The sequence below is a fragment of the Leptosomus discolor genome, chromosome 5 (assembly GCF_034619465.1).
Source record: "Leptosomus discolor isolate bLepDis1 chromosome 5, bLepDis1.hap2, whole genome shotgun sequence".
Lineage (NCBI taxonomy): Eukaryota > Metazoa > Chordata > Aves > Leptosomiformes > Leptosomidae > Leptosomus > Leptosomus discolor.
The window spans coordinates 12,369,695-12,386,911 of record NC_141395.1 but is presented as its reverse complement, the minus strand read 5'-3'; the positions used below and the strand labels follow the sequence as shown (position 1 = coordinate 12,386,911).

The window sequence follows — 17,217 nt, the reverse complement described above, 5'->3', positions numbered from 1 at the left end:
CAGCTACATCCAGAAGCTTGACTGAACAGTAGAAAATACAGAAGACCACAAACTTATTTATTCTATAGAAGTGACTAGAGGCAAGAGGAGGCAGTCACATCATTCAGTCAATGATAAATGCTCTTTAGGAAGATTTTAGATGACTAAATTCAGAAGACCCACTTGGAAGCTTTGAGTGCCTAGGCACTACAGGAAAGAATGGCTTTGGAAACTTTGTTTCACAAGTTAACCAACCCAAGACAATGCAAGAAGAAAGTTTTACTCCTTCCTCAGACCTCTCCTCCCCTCCCTCGTTACTGAGGCTGGAAAGCCAAGGACCTCAGGAAGCCATAACCATTCCCCTTGTCCTGCAAGGTAGGTGGGTCATACCAGCTGTCTCATAGGTTCAGTGCGACAAGCATGGGATGCTGGACCACATACCAAACCCCACTTTCATCCAGCACCATGTCCCCACCATGATCAAGACAGTCACACTCTGTGCACGCTCATCCAGCAGGACCAGGTAACTTTGCTCATCATGCTCCTCAAACACCTCAGCATGGAGAGGGATTCCTCTGGCTCAAGGGGCTGATCAAATGAATAAAACCTTGGATCAGACACATGATCACTGCAGAGGGCTAGAATACAGTCTCCCAGACTCAAAGCAAGCTGCTCATCTCATGAACACAGCTGTTTGAAAAAAAAATCTCACTGTTCCATATGCTTTTCCCTTAGGACAAGTTATTCTGGTCTGAAAAAACCAAAATGTTGGGTTTAGAAAAAGTAGCTAAGTTCAAACAAAGCCCAGCCACCATTTTCTATACCAGTTTCATAAAACCCTTTAAGGCAGATGCTAACAGCTGTGCACGCAACAGCCACAGAAACAGTGCGAACAAGAACCAGTTCAGAGCATGGTTATGGAAAGAGGTGCCAGCACAGCTTCCTTGGCCACTGCTGACAATGATGTTTTGTTCTTCCTTAAAGCTGTTTTGTTTAGGGCCCTCTTTGGAAATTCCATAATGACACACGTGCGAACCGCCAGCATGGACACATGTTGTCCTCCAGGATTGTTTTCACCATGGTTAATATTCCATATCCCCAAGACCTCCTCAACCAAGGTCTGTTCCATATGTTCATTACTTCACGAGCAGGGATATACAGTCCTGTTGACACATACTGTCTGTCTGCCTGTCCCCGCTCCTCACAAAAGTCACTGAGCACTTCTGTGGCAGCTGCTTTTCATGAATTGTGGAGCTGGCCCTCGCACATCCTTTGTGAAGTCCATCCACCCCTGTAAATCACTTGAGCCAGCGGTCCTGATGACACAAAACCACCGCTCAATGCACGCTCCTGTTACAGAAACATTTAACAGCGTAACAGTGTAGGACTTCAGCACAAGAAAGTTAGGAAACACTTGAGTGTTAACGCTAGCTAAGTAAAAACCTCTCCATTTCCTCAGCAAAACAGCACTTGACCCACATTATCTAGAAAGCAACAGTTTGCTTGTTCCTCTGTGCAAACCTTACTTCAAAAGAAAGAAAAACTGACACACATTTGAACTCTCAATAAGTGGTGCAGAAGAAAAAGACTCCCAAAGTATCACCATTAATCCAGTGTAACATCTTCAGTGGAGAGGTTCTCTAAGGCAAACTTTCTTTTGCAGGCACTAACACTGAACTTTTTCTTCTTGCCTACAGCATCCACCAGGAGTAAAGCTGGATAGGCCTGTCCAGAGCAATCCTACCCCATGAAAAAAACAGCTTCCACCTCAAAAATATATTTCATAAACTACCAGCTTCCTATTAAAAGACATATTAGGAGACACTGCAAAGATATTACTTGTCAGGCATTCAAAAAATAAACCTAGACAGGTGGTCCATGGTGCAAGGTGCTCTGCTGCAATAAGGAAAGCCATACAAGGAGGCCTGCACCAAAACTTTGTGTGATCAAATTAGCATGCCCACCTACACTTCCATGCCCTCCTCTCACTGTCCTTGACTTGTAAGGTCTCTTCTAGTATTTTAGCCCCTTACTTTTCCTATAATCACTGAGTATTCAACTGAAAGTTTGTTTTGCCAGACCTTTCCTATCCGGTCTCTTTTCAAAAATCTTTTGGAACAGTTAAAACTACGGTTAAGAATTACATAGTGTAATTCCACATATACGGAGTTCACACACACTATACTCCAGCATATACACACTCCAGAGAGTCACTATTGGTCACAAATAAACACTGGATATCACAGATATTTTAAGGCCCCTGTCACTGTGATCCCTCAATCAAAAAGATGGATAACAGGAGAATTGCTCTGCAATTTCCCACCAGCATGTTCCTTTAGTAGGCAATGCCACTTGCAGTGCAGTTCATCAGAAACCAGCCCAATGTTCTGCTGAAAAGAGGTCAGAAATTGAGAGTGACAAAGCATGTCAGGGAGAGATGGTGCTGGAGATCTGTGAGGCCCAACTGCAGCACATTGGGCAAGTCATGGCCTGATTTGCTAGAAATAGGTATTGCTTCCTCTGCAGCGCTGGTAGCAGGAACAGGCAGGTGGGCCAGGCTAGGCAGCAGAAGAAAGAGGCAGAACGCCAAGGTAAGCCTGAAGCAAATTAAATATCAGAAGGCAGCAGGTTCCTTTGAGACTTCTTGGTTGCTCTTTTGGCAGAGGAGGAAAGCAAGCCATTAAAGAGGCAGAATACACCCGTGTTGACTCCATTTGCAGCACTAATTGCCATGCACATGTGCTAATTGCCCTCACATGAAGAGCAAGGGTGCAGGCACTACTTGAATCCCATGCAGTAGGTGAAGCTTCTAAAGTGATGCTTGGTTGGATCATGCTCACACTCCACTCGTACCAAAGCAAAATGGAGGGAATTGGGGCAGCGTCATTTATGAAAAAAGTTATCCACTGTAGTTTATTTAGATACCAAAGAGGAAACTTTCAACCAGACCACCAGAGACATTCAAGACATTAACAACATTTGAAGCTTCGTACCAAGATAAGAGGAGGTAACAGCCACTGAAGCAAACTGTTCTCTGCGGTCACTCTGGAGTACAGGGCAATGGAGATCTACTTTGCAGCTGCAAGTACCTTATGTCTCTCCTTTTGTCAGTAAGCAACATCATTTGATTGCTGTCAGTGAAAGCTGATGGCTGCCAGGGCTTATCCTAGCTACCTGCACAGGCAAAGTGCACCAGAAAAATAAGCACCAGCAGCAGGAACACAGAGCTGCACTGCCTGGGGCCTTCTCCTGGGGCTGTTCACGTCACTGAGGAGGTGAAAACAATGAAACAGGAGAGGAAGGGTGGGCTGCAGCAGGTGGGAAGACCATGCTTGGCCATCCTCTCTCCTGTTACGTTAAGGGTTTCCTGGAAAAAGGGCTTTATGCCCTTCTCTCCAGCAAAGTCTGAAAGCAGCATATGTCCTTATCAGGATGTTGGACTTCTTAATATCCTTCAGCTGCATCTGTCTTTGCTCTTAGCTCCTTGACATGGTTTTCTCACCAGATGATACCCATCCCTCTGATCTGCCAGCTCAGGTGCATATGTGCATCTCCCAGAATTTTAGTTCAAATAAATGGACTAAACTAAGTTTGGTTGAGTTGGGCTGAAACCAGGCTGGGAGCAAAACACACTTCAGCTGCTGAGTTTGACTGTCCCTTTGGCAGGTACTGCTGCTAAAGTACATATGACCAGAACTCCGGAAAACCAGAGCCTCGGTGATCCATTCACCACATAGGTAAAGAAGAGGAAAACGCATCTCTGACCACTAATTTTTTTTTTTTTTTCATTATTTCTTCTCAAGGTGTTTTCTCAGGACCTACAGAGGAGTTAGGCTGTGGAGAGAGACAGGAGACACTGCAGACACATCTTCCACCAGCATCTCTGAAAAATATACACTGCAGGGTTCCTAGTACAAGACAGATGCCTTTCAGTAATGTGAGGACTGATCAGTGTAAATCAGTCACTATTGTTCTACACCAGCTGTCCCTTCATACAGAAAAGCCCCGAGGGGAGTTAAAGGCACCTTGCAAGCAGCCAGAGGGAAAAAGGTATTTTTGGTGACAGGCAGAACGCATTTAGATTCCAACTCATTTCTTGTGGTGCTAAATAAAAACTAGACAAAGCAACAAGGATTTAGGGTATGGTTTGAACAGAGGTAAAATTCCTATTAGATCTGGCTGGGATAGGGAACAACAGAGGGAGAAGGAGGTATCCTGGCCATTAAGATTGAAAAGTTGCTAAACGTGGCCCAGGAAATTGCAGCTCTGCCTAAGGCCACTGTCTGTGCAGAGGGCACCTTTCAGGGTTTTTAACTCGTTACTGAAAGGAAGACAACACTTTCTCCCACTCTGCCTAGACCCAAACGCTAAGTTTCCACCAGCAAGCCAATGTTACAATGCCACCCATTTGAACGGAGCACAATATTTCTCCAATAGTCTTCATCATGAGGTTTGGCTAAACAGACAGATAAGCTCCTCTCTTGACCCTGTCACAACCAGCCACAGCTCTTGCCAAAGTGGGTAAGCACGTAGCACAGAGGTGACACTATCTCTTTTAAGAGAAAATGGCATATACGGGCATTGCACTAAGTTAATAATATAAAGTACTTCTGACTTACACAAGCTACAGTCTTACCCTGGAGATATTACGGTAAAGATTGGTCTGCTCAGAAAAGTTCATCAAAATAAATTGAAGAAAATTATTTAAACCTGTGTGAACATTCCTCTTAACAAGCATGACTTTATTTAGTTTGCATTCCCTCCGGAAGTGAATTAAATTAACTAGGTCCATTTGCATCTAAAATAGAAGAGTAAGGTGATTTCAGCAGTGGACTACAGTCTCTATATAGTGGGTTCTACATTGTGGTTCAACTAATCCACCTGGGGTTACCTTTCTCAGACACCATTACTGGACAAACCTTTAGTGTCATGACTTCAGACAGATACTCATTGTCTACACTAGAGAAGGAAAACAAAAAAATAAATGCAGTCTCCTAACTTTCTCTAATGAGAGATGAAAATATTTTCAGGAAATATGTCCTTAAGTATTTGGTCACAGTCATTTCGACCACGGCTGCAAAAAGCATACACTTTTAAGAGCCTCCAGAGCAGCCCTGGAGTGTTAACAAGTCGACTAAGTACACCTATCCTAACAGCTGAGAAGGACTAGGCACTGAAGGGGAAGTTACCTGTGAAAGGACACTTAACCTTCAAGCTTATTGCTTTGTACTTGCAGTGCTTTCAAGAAGGCCTAATTCAGGAATGAGACCCAGCTCTGCCAGATGTCATACGAATGTACTGCCTGTGACAAACAGAGAACTGCTGTCTTTGGGTGGGGTGGGAACTAGAGATAGGTGAAAAAAGGAAACTAAGAGACAGTTTAAGCTAAGAGCAGGCAGAGAGCTCTAGTCATGGACATCTCTTCTTCACTATCTGCTCGTACCCAGGGCTATACTTGCTTGTTTTCTTAAAAAACCCAAAACAATAAACAAACAAGAAAGCACATCAATACCACCACCACCAAACAAACAAAAAAGCACATCAGTACAATCAGTACCTACCCAGACAGCACATAAACAAAGGAGGGTTTTTTTCAGATGTATCTGTGATTAGTATCTGCCACAAACGGTTTCCTCTTGGTGCAGTGGGATGGCATAGATGACCTCTCGAAGTATTCTTCAACCATAGCATTTCTGGTTTTGTAGCTTTCAAAAGTTATCAGTGCATCTGTCATACCAGGGGGGTGACACTTGCTCCAGCACACCAACGTGCCTAGGAAGGTACAAGCCTCAGCTCTATTCCCTCATTTTTCTGGCTTGTCAACAGCCTTGCAAACTTCTCAGGTATTATAGTAAAATCCACACATGCACAGCAGCTATCTGGTGGTGTACTGCTGAAGAGTCCCGAGTAGAAACAGAGCAAAGAAAAATGCCTTATTCAACATCAATTAAGGTGGCAAGAACATGATTATCCAGTATGAAATCTGGGCATGACGTCAGAGCCCCTTCACAAACTAACATGACCATCTGTATTATGTTTTAAGTGTTATGCCACCACCTTGAGCAGGAAAACACCCCCAATGTGTTCCATTGCAGGGTGTTATAATCCCGTCTTACTAAAAGGGAAGAGGAAAAAAAGCACTGGTTCAGTTCACCTTCAGTTCAGAGATGACTGCAGATTGCTTTTTCAACTGACAAATACCATGCAATTCAGCGTTTAAACTTTTTTTTTCCTCCATACCATCTGAACAGAAGAAATCATTAAGCGTGAGAGAAGAATTGTTCCGCAAGCAGTGTAAAACGAGCTCGGTAGTCCTGCCCAGCCTTAAGATCCAGAGAGTTCATCACACAATAGCGGTTCCCACAGTAGTAACCTACTTGATGTTTAACAGTTTTAAAGACTGCAGGTAGCTTTTAGCATGAGTGAGACTGACATTTTAATTAGTCTCCCACCACACTGCTGAGTATCCTCCTTTCCTAGTACTGCAGAGCATTTCTTCCTTTCCTCTATGATATTACTAGTAACGACCTGCCCCCAAAAAAACGAAATCCCATTCAGCTGGAAACATCTTCATTAATAACGTATCCCTCGGTCCACCCATTTGTGCAATTCTGTGCATAAATACCCACACATTAAGCAAGAAAACACACACAACTGCCGTTGGGTACCTCCCAGCAAACGGAAAGAGTTCATCACTCGGCAAGCATGTCTGAGTAGCTCTGTCATCTGTGGGCTGACCAGCAAACTACTGTTTTTAGAAATACTGATTTGAGTAGTTCCTTACCACATTGCTAGCTCTAAGAATTCAGTTTTCAGAGTCTGAGGGACACAGAGATCAGCGCTTGTAGCATTTACTCTACAGCAGGGAATAACGGGAAGAAGCTATTGCTTTTTCTAGAGGGGAAAATACAGCCAGAAAACTGTCTGCATTAGCAATGTTTTATGACAGATTCTTGCAAGCAATGTTATAGCCTTTTCTTTTGACTATGAAGTGAGACAGAATGTCTTATACAAGCTGCAAACACATTTAAGGAATAAACAGTTTGCGTAAGTTGCTGCTTTGAGAGATCAATTTCTAATGTCAGGGCAGGGGAGAAAACACAAACTTTTCTTCATTTATATTCCCCCTCTGTTGCATCAGCACAGTCCTTTGTTTACTGTCTGCAAAGATGCACTCTGATACTAGTGGAATGTGTATGTTAAATTTGTAAAGCAGCTTTAATCCCCCAACTGAACCTCCCAAAAACAGTTTCCCAGGAAAAGGGAGGATGATAGCCAAGCATGGCAGTACCACAAAGGCCAATTCATGGTAAACATTTTTTATGGGTGTTGCATGGATGTGTAAAACTTTTCAGGAAAAGAAAAGGAAGTTTAATATTTCATCCAAAAACTCATCACTCAAACAGCAGAAGCAGCAGTCTAGAGGAATTAAAAACCAAATAGGAGAAGGATTGAGGATGCTTTAAAATATACTTCTCTTCTGGTATTTCTGCTGCTATGAAATAGTAGAAGCCACAAATGATGACCATACAGTGCACAATGGATTTGCTTGATGCTATTGCTATAGTCAGTCTGGATAATATCTTAAATACACAAACATTATTTGTGTTCTTGATGTTTGGGGAAGAGAATAAGGATACATCGCAATTGCATTAGCGACTTATAAATAGGAAGAAAAAAGTACATAAAGGTATTTTATTTGCAGAACAAAGCCTGACAATACAATGAAACTTTCTACAGTGAATGCTGTAACAAAAATCCTACTCAGCAGTAGGCCGAGTGAGGCCGGCCTAGCACTAGAAGCAATACTGTTGGTGATGCCAACACTGTCCATGAATTCTTAAACTGTGAGATCTCTTACCACTTGTAAATGCATCATCTTTGTAGTGCAAAGCTGGCTTTGTCTGGATAAAGCAGTTCACAAGCTTGTCTAACTACCAGGTGTCTGATGGGAGAAGGACTTCCCAAATGTTCAAACATCAGGTTGAAAGCAGAAGGCAGAGCTTTAAATTGTGTTCAGTCCATTTCTCCAAGTGTCAGAACAAGACTATCTTATGCTAAATTCTACCACAGATCTGTTCAGTGATGCCATTCCTGTACCTGCCAGCAATGAAGCTGGCAAGACTTATCATCATCGTAAAACATCAAGTACAGATTTCCTTGGGAGTGGTCCAGTTGCAGTTGCTAAAAAGCATTTTGACTCTTGTCTTGGCCTGACAGCCACTTTATGTGTGATCTAAGTGCTAGAAACTTCAAGCTTTCCTATGATAGGGTGAGAACATTTTGGAGTTCAGGAGACAAATATTAAAATTCTTGTCTGTTTCTCACACCCCCTCATAACTAGATTATCCTTTTTAATATCTTTGGGGTTGTGTTTTTTCATTCACATGAGATTTCCCCTTGGGTTTTTACCTAGCCTGAGGACTCCATAATAATGAATCAAATTAAATTTCTGGCAGCATCAGGATACATCTCAGGCAGAGACAAAATAATTATTTTTTTTAAAGTATCATCAATGTCAAAACAAAAAAGAAGAAAGAGCATCCTTTGGATGCAAGATATCACAAGTTCAGATCACTAGGCTACACTTCAGAAGGAGGGAAGGAACTAACATTGAGTATATCCCACATCAAAACACAGGACTCACAGGAGATGAAAAAGTCACACAGCAGTTATACAGAAATCCCACCCACTTCCCAGAAGCTGTTAATCTTCACATTCCTTGTGCACACTTTGTCATTGTCCTGCCCCTCTGAACCATGAAAAAAAAAAGCAAGCCAACCATCTAGCACATCATGAAATCATGTAGCAGCTGGAAGGCTCAGGGGGGACTCTGGTGTACTCCAGCTCTGTCCACTCTACATTTTCTGGGTACAGATTACCTGTCCAAGGTGCCATATAGATCCTACAGTATAAAGCAGAGAGGTTTATAGTGCCCAAGGCTAGCAAAACTTGGAACCCTGTCTTCTACCTCCCCAGACAAAAGTGGGTATTTTCTCTGAACTGCACCCACCTGCACAGGAGAAGAAAAAAAAAGAGAAAGACAGGAACTTTTCAAAGCATTGGTTCTCAGAAGCCACTACCAGCTACAGTGTGGATCACTTTACCACACATATGGAAGCTGCTGTCAATGTAATTTCAATTTTTACCTCTTGGTGTTTCAAATGCTGCTGGAGATTTTTCGTTGCATCTTCTAGAACCACGACAGTAGGAGAGTTCTTTTAGTTCGATTAGAAAGTGAGAGTAATATCCCGTACCAAAATACAAAGGCAAAACCAGCTATTCCCAAAAGACTAACTATTCCAATTACTGCAGTGGCCAAAAAGTTAGCAGTTGTTACAGTTTCCTAAAAGACTGAGGGAGCTATGGTGCATGACTGAAAGATTAGCTAATCAAACACGAACTGAATGCATCTGGAGAACAGTCTGGTGCCCAAAGTTCACATTCCAGTTGGGCAGAGTCCCAGTCCTCTTCCACCCCAGATCTTGGCAGTGCTGCCCCAGCAACAGCAAACTCGGAGCAAAAGGGCATTTAGGAAGCACTGAGCCGATTCAGGCTCCGAGAGGGCATGATGAGTTCCAGCGAGCCTTTAGCACTAGGGTAATCACATTTTGTTTCCACTGCCATTCAGGTTTACAAATCATCTGAATGCAGTTAATCACAAAGACCACGTAAATAAGATGTCCTGCCTTGGCCAGGTCTCTGACAGAGTACAGGGGTCACATTGGTGTCAAACCAAGGCATCTAGCCCAGGACACTGAAGGACAAGTCAGTAACTGCTTTGTAAGATTAGGGCATCGAAAACTATCCTTCTGCCTCACACATCTCGATGAATCCCAACATTTTGCAGAAATACCTTCACCTCTCCAGAAATAAACAGAACTAGCACGCCCTGCCTTTTCAAGCAGGTCATAAAAACACCCAGAAGGACAAGCTTTTTGCTAGAATTAGTGCATCTGGCAGAGCAACACACCTAAATCATCCCCATCAGGTTTCATCTTCAATTCACTGAGATCCAAGCCTGCTATAAGACTGCGATTGCTACCACAAGGCTGAGAGAAATTAGTCAAATGGGCCAGTTTACCAAGACAACGAACCTATTAAGAATCCAGGAATGCACAGAATTAGACGCGCAGCACTCAAACACTATTACACTAACAGTTTTTTTATATCAGTGAACATTACGGTGAAACATCAAACTAATGCAATGTGGTGGGAAGGAGGATAAAGCAAGGGGGGGGGCATTAAGAGGTGGTAGGATCATAGGGTAATGTGGGAGATAAGAAGAACAGATAGGCTTTGTAAACCTCAAGCAACACATGAATTCCCAAGAGATACAGACCTACTAAGGACTAATTGATATACAATACCTTGGGGATTTAATTAATTACATCTGTTACAGAATTACACTAGGGAGGCAACTATCAATGCAACAGTTATTTGAATATTTCGGGTCACCATTTTTTCCCTGGGCGAAAGACCACAAATCATCAATTTTTACTCACTTCAGTCAAACTGCTGCTCAGGCAGATTCTCCAGTTGCTAGCAGGGCTGAAGCACATCTTACTGCAGGAGAGCTCTACTGATACCAATGTTTATGCAGAACAGGACATTAAGCGCTGTTTGAGGCACACGGTATCTGGCCCTATGTGGCAGCGGGCCTTAAAATCACACCCTAAATGCACATTACTTAAATTTATTTTCCAGGTGAAGGAAAGAAAAACAGGCAGCAACCAACCATAAGAAAAGTGACACGCAGACCCATCTGCATTTCAGGTAGCTCATCTTTCCTTCTTTATGAATAAAGGCTACTGGAAGACAACGGAAGTGCAATACAGTGACTTCAGTAACGCGGTTCCGCAAATCTGTTAGTCTTGAAATCAGTCATCACCTACATATTTTAAGCATGCTGAGGCCGAGCTGGAACATACAGTACTATTTCTCCTGCTATGTGACTAGCTTCTCATCGAATGCCATTTAAATTGCATCTAAAAAGCATCTTTACGAGATGCTAGAAGATATTCACAAGACTCAAGTCAATATCCTACTACAGTAAGAACTTGGTTTTAGCCCTGTCGAAGTGTCAGTTTATTTAGGGAAAGGAAAAAGAGAGGGTGCACATGTTTTCATATCATCTTCCTAGAAATGGTTAAACTGAAATGCTCCGCTTCCAAGAGAGCCACCATGCAGCTGCGGATCAATCATGTACCATTAACGTGGACTGACAGGGAGAAAGGCCAACACGCACACAGTTCTCAGAAGTGAAGGATGAGGAGTACTAATGTAATGTTATGATGGAGGCATACGGAAAAGCGCCGAGCAAGAAGGAGCTCAACATCAGGAGCCTTGAGTCAAAGTGCCGTAAACAAGAGCCATGTGCTGGGACAGCTGTTCCAAACTGTGCTATCACAGATCCTTTGCAGAAGGTTTGCGGTAGTATTTGGAGAGGAAAGAGATCAGAACATTGAAGTTTCTCTTTTGATGAGGTTACTGACACAAGACAAAAAAAAAAGAAAAAAAAAAGAAAGAAAAAAAAAGAGTATTTATCTTTCCCAGTCTTCTGTTTGGTACCTTAGCAGTCACTCACTCACACTGAGTTAATAACCTATAAAGGCTTAACTGTATCCTTGAACAAGGAACTTCAGAAAGTTACAATAAAACAGGTTTGGATGGGAAAACAGGAGTAAATCTAACCTCAGTCCACGGTTTTGTTTGATGTTAGTATACGGCATTCTTATCGCTTACCCCTGGTCCCCCATCCACTCCCACACACAGTCCCCATCCCTGTTTAAGTCTGATTCAGAGCCCAATAAACTGTTGTGAAACTCCCTGTCCCTTAGCCCCTATTCTTACAAAAATGCCAGTGCTTACTCAAGACTATCTGCACTGATGGCAGCTGGTCTGCTCACATGACTTCAGTTAAGCATCTGCAACCTGTACACTGTAAGTTCTTCCCATGCATCTGTACAAGTTTGTGGGTCAGCTAGGTAGTCTGTTTCTACCAGAACATAGGATAAGTCTCAGTATCATCTTGTGAATGCAAGACAGTTTATTGAGAAACAGTATATTTCTTTCTCAGTGAAGTATTAGTCAGTCTCATTCTCACATAAAGTACTTCTTACGTGAATCCTGGGGTTGAATGTGTTTTTCAGAGCACGAAAGTATATCACAACCAACTCATGGAAAACGCTGGCCTAAAAAGAGATACACTATATATACAAAGAGAGGAAGACAGACTTGTGTGCATTGAAATACATTTGTAATCCAAACTGTCCCAGAATAACACAAGGACACAAACCTGACGACAAATGCAGTCATCCCTTCCCCAATAAATCTGAAAACAGTGCTTCTAGAATTAATTGATCATAGGTACAGAAAAAAATCAAGATTCGTAGTTGGCAGAGTGTCACACATTTAGGGTGTTCTGCTTCCAGCAGCAGTCATTGGATGCAAGTATATTTTCAAACACACAATTGCTTTTTCTCCTCTCCCTCAGCAATGCATAACTTTCGAATAGAATGCAATAATTTGTATTAATTAGCAATTTTTTTGCTCCAATCAATCATCAATTCAGGAAGCCAAAATCATTGTCTCTTACCTGATCAGACTCGCAGAAGCACCAAGTGTACCTGTTGCTTTTGCTAGGGGTGCTAAGGGCACTCTTTTGAAAGACAGACCCCAGACTCCTCCAGGTAGCAAACAGAAGTCAGAGGCTACTTTCAAATCCAGTGACCTCAGAAGAATTATTAAAAAAGCAGCTCAGTTAAGACTGAACAGTCACAACTACCTTTACTCTTGGCAGTAGCTTACCAATTCAGAAATAGCTGACTGCCTTAACCCTTTCATGAAGCGTGACTAGCATATCCTTGGACCGGGGAGTTTGGTGACAGAGAAGTCCAGTAGTGCTAGCAGAAGGTAATTCAGACAATAAAATCATGCATCCTCAGCAAGGGAAATCCAAAAAGTTGCCTTTCTCCCAAAAGGGACCTACAACCAAGAATTTCAGTCTCTTGAGAAAGAGGAGCAGCAAAGTTTTTAACAGACTCCTGAGCCTCACAAAAGTGCTCAGAAGTCTACACAAGAGTCACCCAGCTTTGAACGTTAGTGGATCATAACAAGAATGTATCATTTTTCCTGGCTTGGAAACAGCTGGGAGAAGACTAAAAGAAAAAAACCCACACAAAGAACAACTTGCTTAAGTATTATGGTTAAAAATGCCATGAAAAAGCGAGGAAAGGGGATACACATCCTAACCAGTCTTTCTTCTGTGACAGCTGCAGATAAAGAACCATCTGGTCACAAACACATTCACATCCACTCCTGCTCCACAAGACCCAGGCTGATGTGACTGCCAGCATGAAGTCACTGAAAACAACTCAACCCCCTCTTCTTGATTTATCTGGTCTTCGTTTACCTTCGCCCCTCTTAGTTTGGAGGGGGAAAATAGGGCTCATGTGCATCAGGGGGGCAGAGCTGAACACAACAGATTTCCATGGCAACAAGATACAGCCCCAGTGAGGAAGGCCTGCTAATAGCTGTGAGGCAATGTGCTCAGCAGAAACAGATTTTTCTATCAGACAGCCAGAGATAGCAGCTCATGTTCATACGCAAACGTGCAAGGAATCTGATTCTTGGCCTTGTACAACCCCACTGAATTCAGTCACAGCTACGCCAGCGCAGACCACAGCAAGATAGAGACCAGCATTTGGTGTTAGTAGGAAAAATAAATCGGCAATATGGAGAGACATTCTGCCTTTGAAAACAAAGTAAGAGTACTCCTAAGACATTCCTCATTAACTGAACATTTATTGTCAAACTGCAGGAAAACCCAGCGCTAGCATGAAAGGGAAAGCAACTGTCTAACACACAGATTTGCACATACTGTACCATCACCTACTGCTTTTACCTTCAACAACTGTGCATTTATACACAAGCCCAACCGCTAACAAATAACCCTGCTGCATTTGGAAAGGGAGGGAGCCGTAATTACCCCAAATTCTCTACTGAAGGAGTCAATCATTTGGCTTGTGATTTAGGCTCCTTTCCTTTAAAACACAGTTACCAACACTTTCCAACATAACGACATTTTATGCACTTGTTAGTATCCTCCAAACTCAACTTTGCTTGTAACAGACTGCTACGTCTTCTGGCCATAATCATATCGAGCTTTGCCTTCATACATGAGAACAGTGTCTCCAAACACACTGAATTCAATAGGACAAGTCTTGGTTTATAAAGTTAAGAGCATGCACAAGGCTTTGCAGGACCAGAGCCCCAGCAAGAAAGAGCTGAGGCCATTAGCAAACTTTTCCAAGTCAAGCAGAAAAACAGCAACTGTCCCACTTGCAGTGTGTGCTCTGCTAGAAACGCACAAAAAGCCATTTATATCAAGCATAAGAAAAATATGTCATGTACAGTTTATAAAAATAATTGTAACAAACTAAGAACAAAACCAGAAACTGTCCAAGCAGGCTCAACTGGGCAGGGGGAAGAAAAGAGTAATTTCATGGGCTATTTTGTAAAGCAGAGCAGTGACAGCCCCATTCTACCAAAGTTTTATTTAAGCCCTACAACTTTTCCTCACACTGCAATAGGTAGAACTCAAAACAACTCAGAAGTAAGACTCAAGGTAGGCAGTGCAAGTGCAAGGCTTCATTTTAGATGGTGTAATAGGGCTGTAAGGATACCAAACACCTGATTTTAATAAAAAATACCTGGTTATATACAAGCATCAGGGCTGACTCTGACAGGTCATCCTTGCTCAGAGTCCTGTTGATCAGAAGGATGATGATTACCACATAGCTACAACGGTTTAAGTCAATGGTTTCCCGATTGCCAAGGTAAGCTCAAAGCACATGAGCCCCAAGGCTGCTTGCTTTGCTTGAAAAGAAGAGTGGCGCCTTGTATTGCCATTGTTTATCCAGATATGTTAATTAAAAACTGCACTGTAATGCATTCAATAATAGACTTATTGTTCCCGTTAACTGAACTGCTCCAGTTAAACATGACATCACAGCTAAACAGTAATCTGCATTTATACTTTCTTTTTTTAACTTTCTTTTCTGACTGTGTATGAACTCTGCTTCTTCACTGTAGACATTTCCAGCATATCTCAGAGCAAAACGCCTTCCTGCTAAACCAAAAGCTTACTCCATGTTCCCATGGAGCATGCTCTCCGATGTCTCAGCAAGCACTGCGCCGACACCAAACCCAGACTTGACAGCGACACACGAGGATAACCTCTAGCCGATAAAAGCAGCAAGACTTTCCACACATTTCTCAGTAACATGGCAGCACGCGAGAATTCAATTCCACAGGTGTGCACAGCGCAGAGCTGTTTACACTAAATACAACTGAAGGGCATTAGCAGGGCTGGCTGACAGCGCTGGAGCAACGGTCACGGGAAACCAGTAAGGCACGTTTCTTAAACGCTTGGAGCCTTAACGAAAAGCAGCAACAAGGAAACACCACAGCTACAAAACAAGCAAGATTACAGGCTAGCCACCACGGTGTACAACATCCCATCTTGGGGCAGGTAACCTAGAGGTTCAATAGAAAGCCCTGTCAGCCTTCCAGCATCGGGCAGGCCCGTGGAAGCCAGACAACCCCACTTTCCTCGCCCTTCAACACAGCAGACAGGTGGGGGCTGCCGAGCGCACACCCGAACCGCTCGGGGCTCGCCTACCTGCTTCAGGAGGAACTTATCCTCCGCGTTGATCTTGAGGGAGACAGCCAGGTGGATGGAGGAGAGCACCACCCCGCTGATGACCGCGGCCCTCATCCGCACTGGCAGCAGGGTATAGATGCTGTAGATAAAGAACACGGTCCACCAGATGCCCTCCGAGGCACTCCTGGGCCACACCAGCAGAACCCCTACCACTTGCACTGCCAGGATCACCAGGATGACAGAGTAGCACGCCAACCACATATGGTCCTGGTGGAAGTCGTTGCGGTTGCACACCATGCACAGCACCACCATCAGCAGGATGGCCAGAGAGAGCACCACGACGTAGGATACCTCATAGTGGCCGTGCGCGGCATGGAAGATCAGCATGACCACACAGACCAGCACCAGCACGGCCATGAGCATGGTGAGGCTGCTCTGGTTGAGCCGGAAGAAGTAGCGCTGATACAGGCGCTCCAGTTTCTCCGACTGGAACTTCTTGGACCTGAAGATTTGCAGCAGGCTACTGCAACAGCCACCCATGGAGAAGGCCGCCTCGGAGTCTCCCTCGTCCCCGTCCTCCTCCTCCAGCTCCTCAATCTTGGCCTTGATGCGTCTCTCCTCCAGCCCCAACTCCACAGACCGGGGCCGTACCTCCCCCTGCTCCCCCAGCTGCCGGGGGCTGGCATTGTTGGGGGCAGCGGGGGAATCACTGCCAGGCGGGTGGCGGGACCGGTGACGTCGGCTGTCGTCACCATGCTCCTGCCAGGCAGATTTGGACCTAAAGCTCATCATCCTGCAGCCGCTCTCCCCGTGGCTCCGGCTCGCCTGGGGCTCGTAGTCTTCCTCACTCCTCCACCTACTTGACATGCGGGAGGCCTTCTTGCCCGAGGACCTGTTGGGAGGCGGTGGGTAGGAGTAGCCATTGGCCCGGGCCTCTGCTTCGCCCCAGGCCGAGCGGTGCTGCTCGGTGCCTGCCCAGGGCGTGGGGCCGCCGAAGCCCGGGGGGCTGATGCTGTTGGACCGGGACATGCCCTGAAGGAAGGAACAGCGGGCAAGGGGACAACGGCCGGGCAGAGGGGACGAGAAGTTGGGAGAAAACCCCAAAAGACAGCAGGTGAAGGGGAAAAAAAAAAAAAAAGAAAGAATTAAAAAAAAAAAAAAAAAAAGGCAAAACCCGCAAACGCCCCCAAAGTCTTCGGAGCTGCCGCGCGTCCCCCAGAGTCGGGGTCTCCCCGGCGGGACCCTCAGGGCAGCGCGGCGATAGCGGGCGCCATCGCCAGCCCCGGTGCTTCGACACCCCCGAGCGAGCTCGGCACCGCCGGGGCCGGGACGCCCCCCGCCTCACGGCAGATCGCCCTCAGCCGAGCCGCGGCGGCCGCAGGGGCTCCGGGCGCCGCGGGGGAGCCGCATCGCAGCGCGCCGCGCCGGCCCGGCACCCGCCGCTCGGGGCCGGGCGCGGGGCGGGCGAGCGGCGGCACCGGCCGCCCCGCGGGGAGACGGGCGGCTGCGCCGCTGGCCGGTCGGCGGGGAGGGCACGGAGACTCAAGCTCGTCGGGCTGCGGCAGCAAGCG

At 44.9% G+C, this 17,217-nt stretch overlaps 1 protein-coding gene across 1 annotated transcript in view; it reads right to left on the bottom strand.

The window, feature by feature from the left end:
• Positions 1–16,675, bottom strand: part of ADCY5 (adenylate cyclase 5) — a 219,862-nt gene extending 203,187 nt beyond the window's left edge. Inside the window, exon 1 of the mRNA XM_086466303.1 lies at positions 15,665–16,675. Within this exon, the coding sequence (XP_086322429.1) occupies positions 15,665–16,675 (1,011 nt within the window). The remainder of the gene's footprint in view (positions 1–15,664) is intronic.
• Positions 16,676–17,217: the final 542 nt, after the last annotated feature.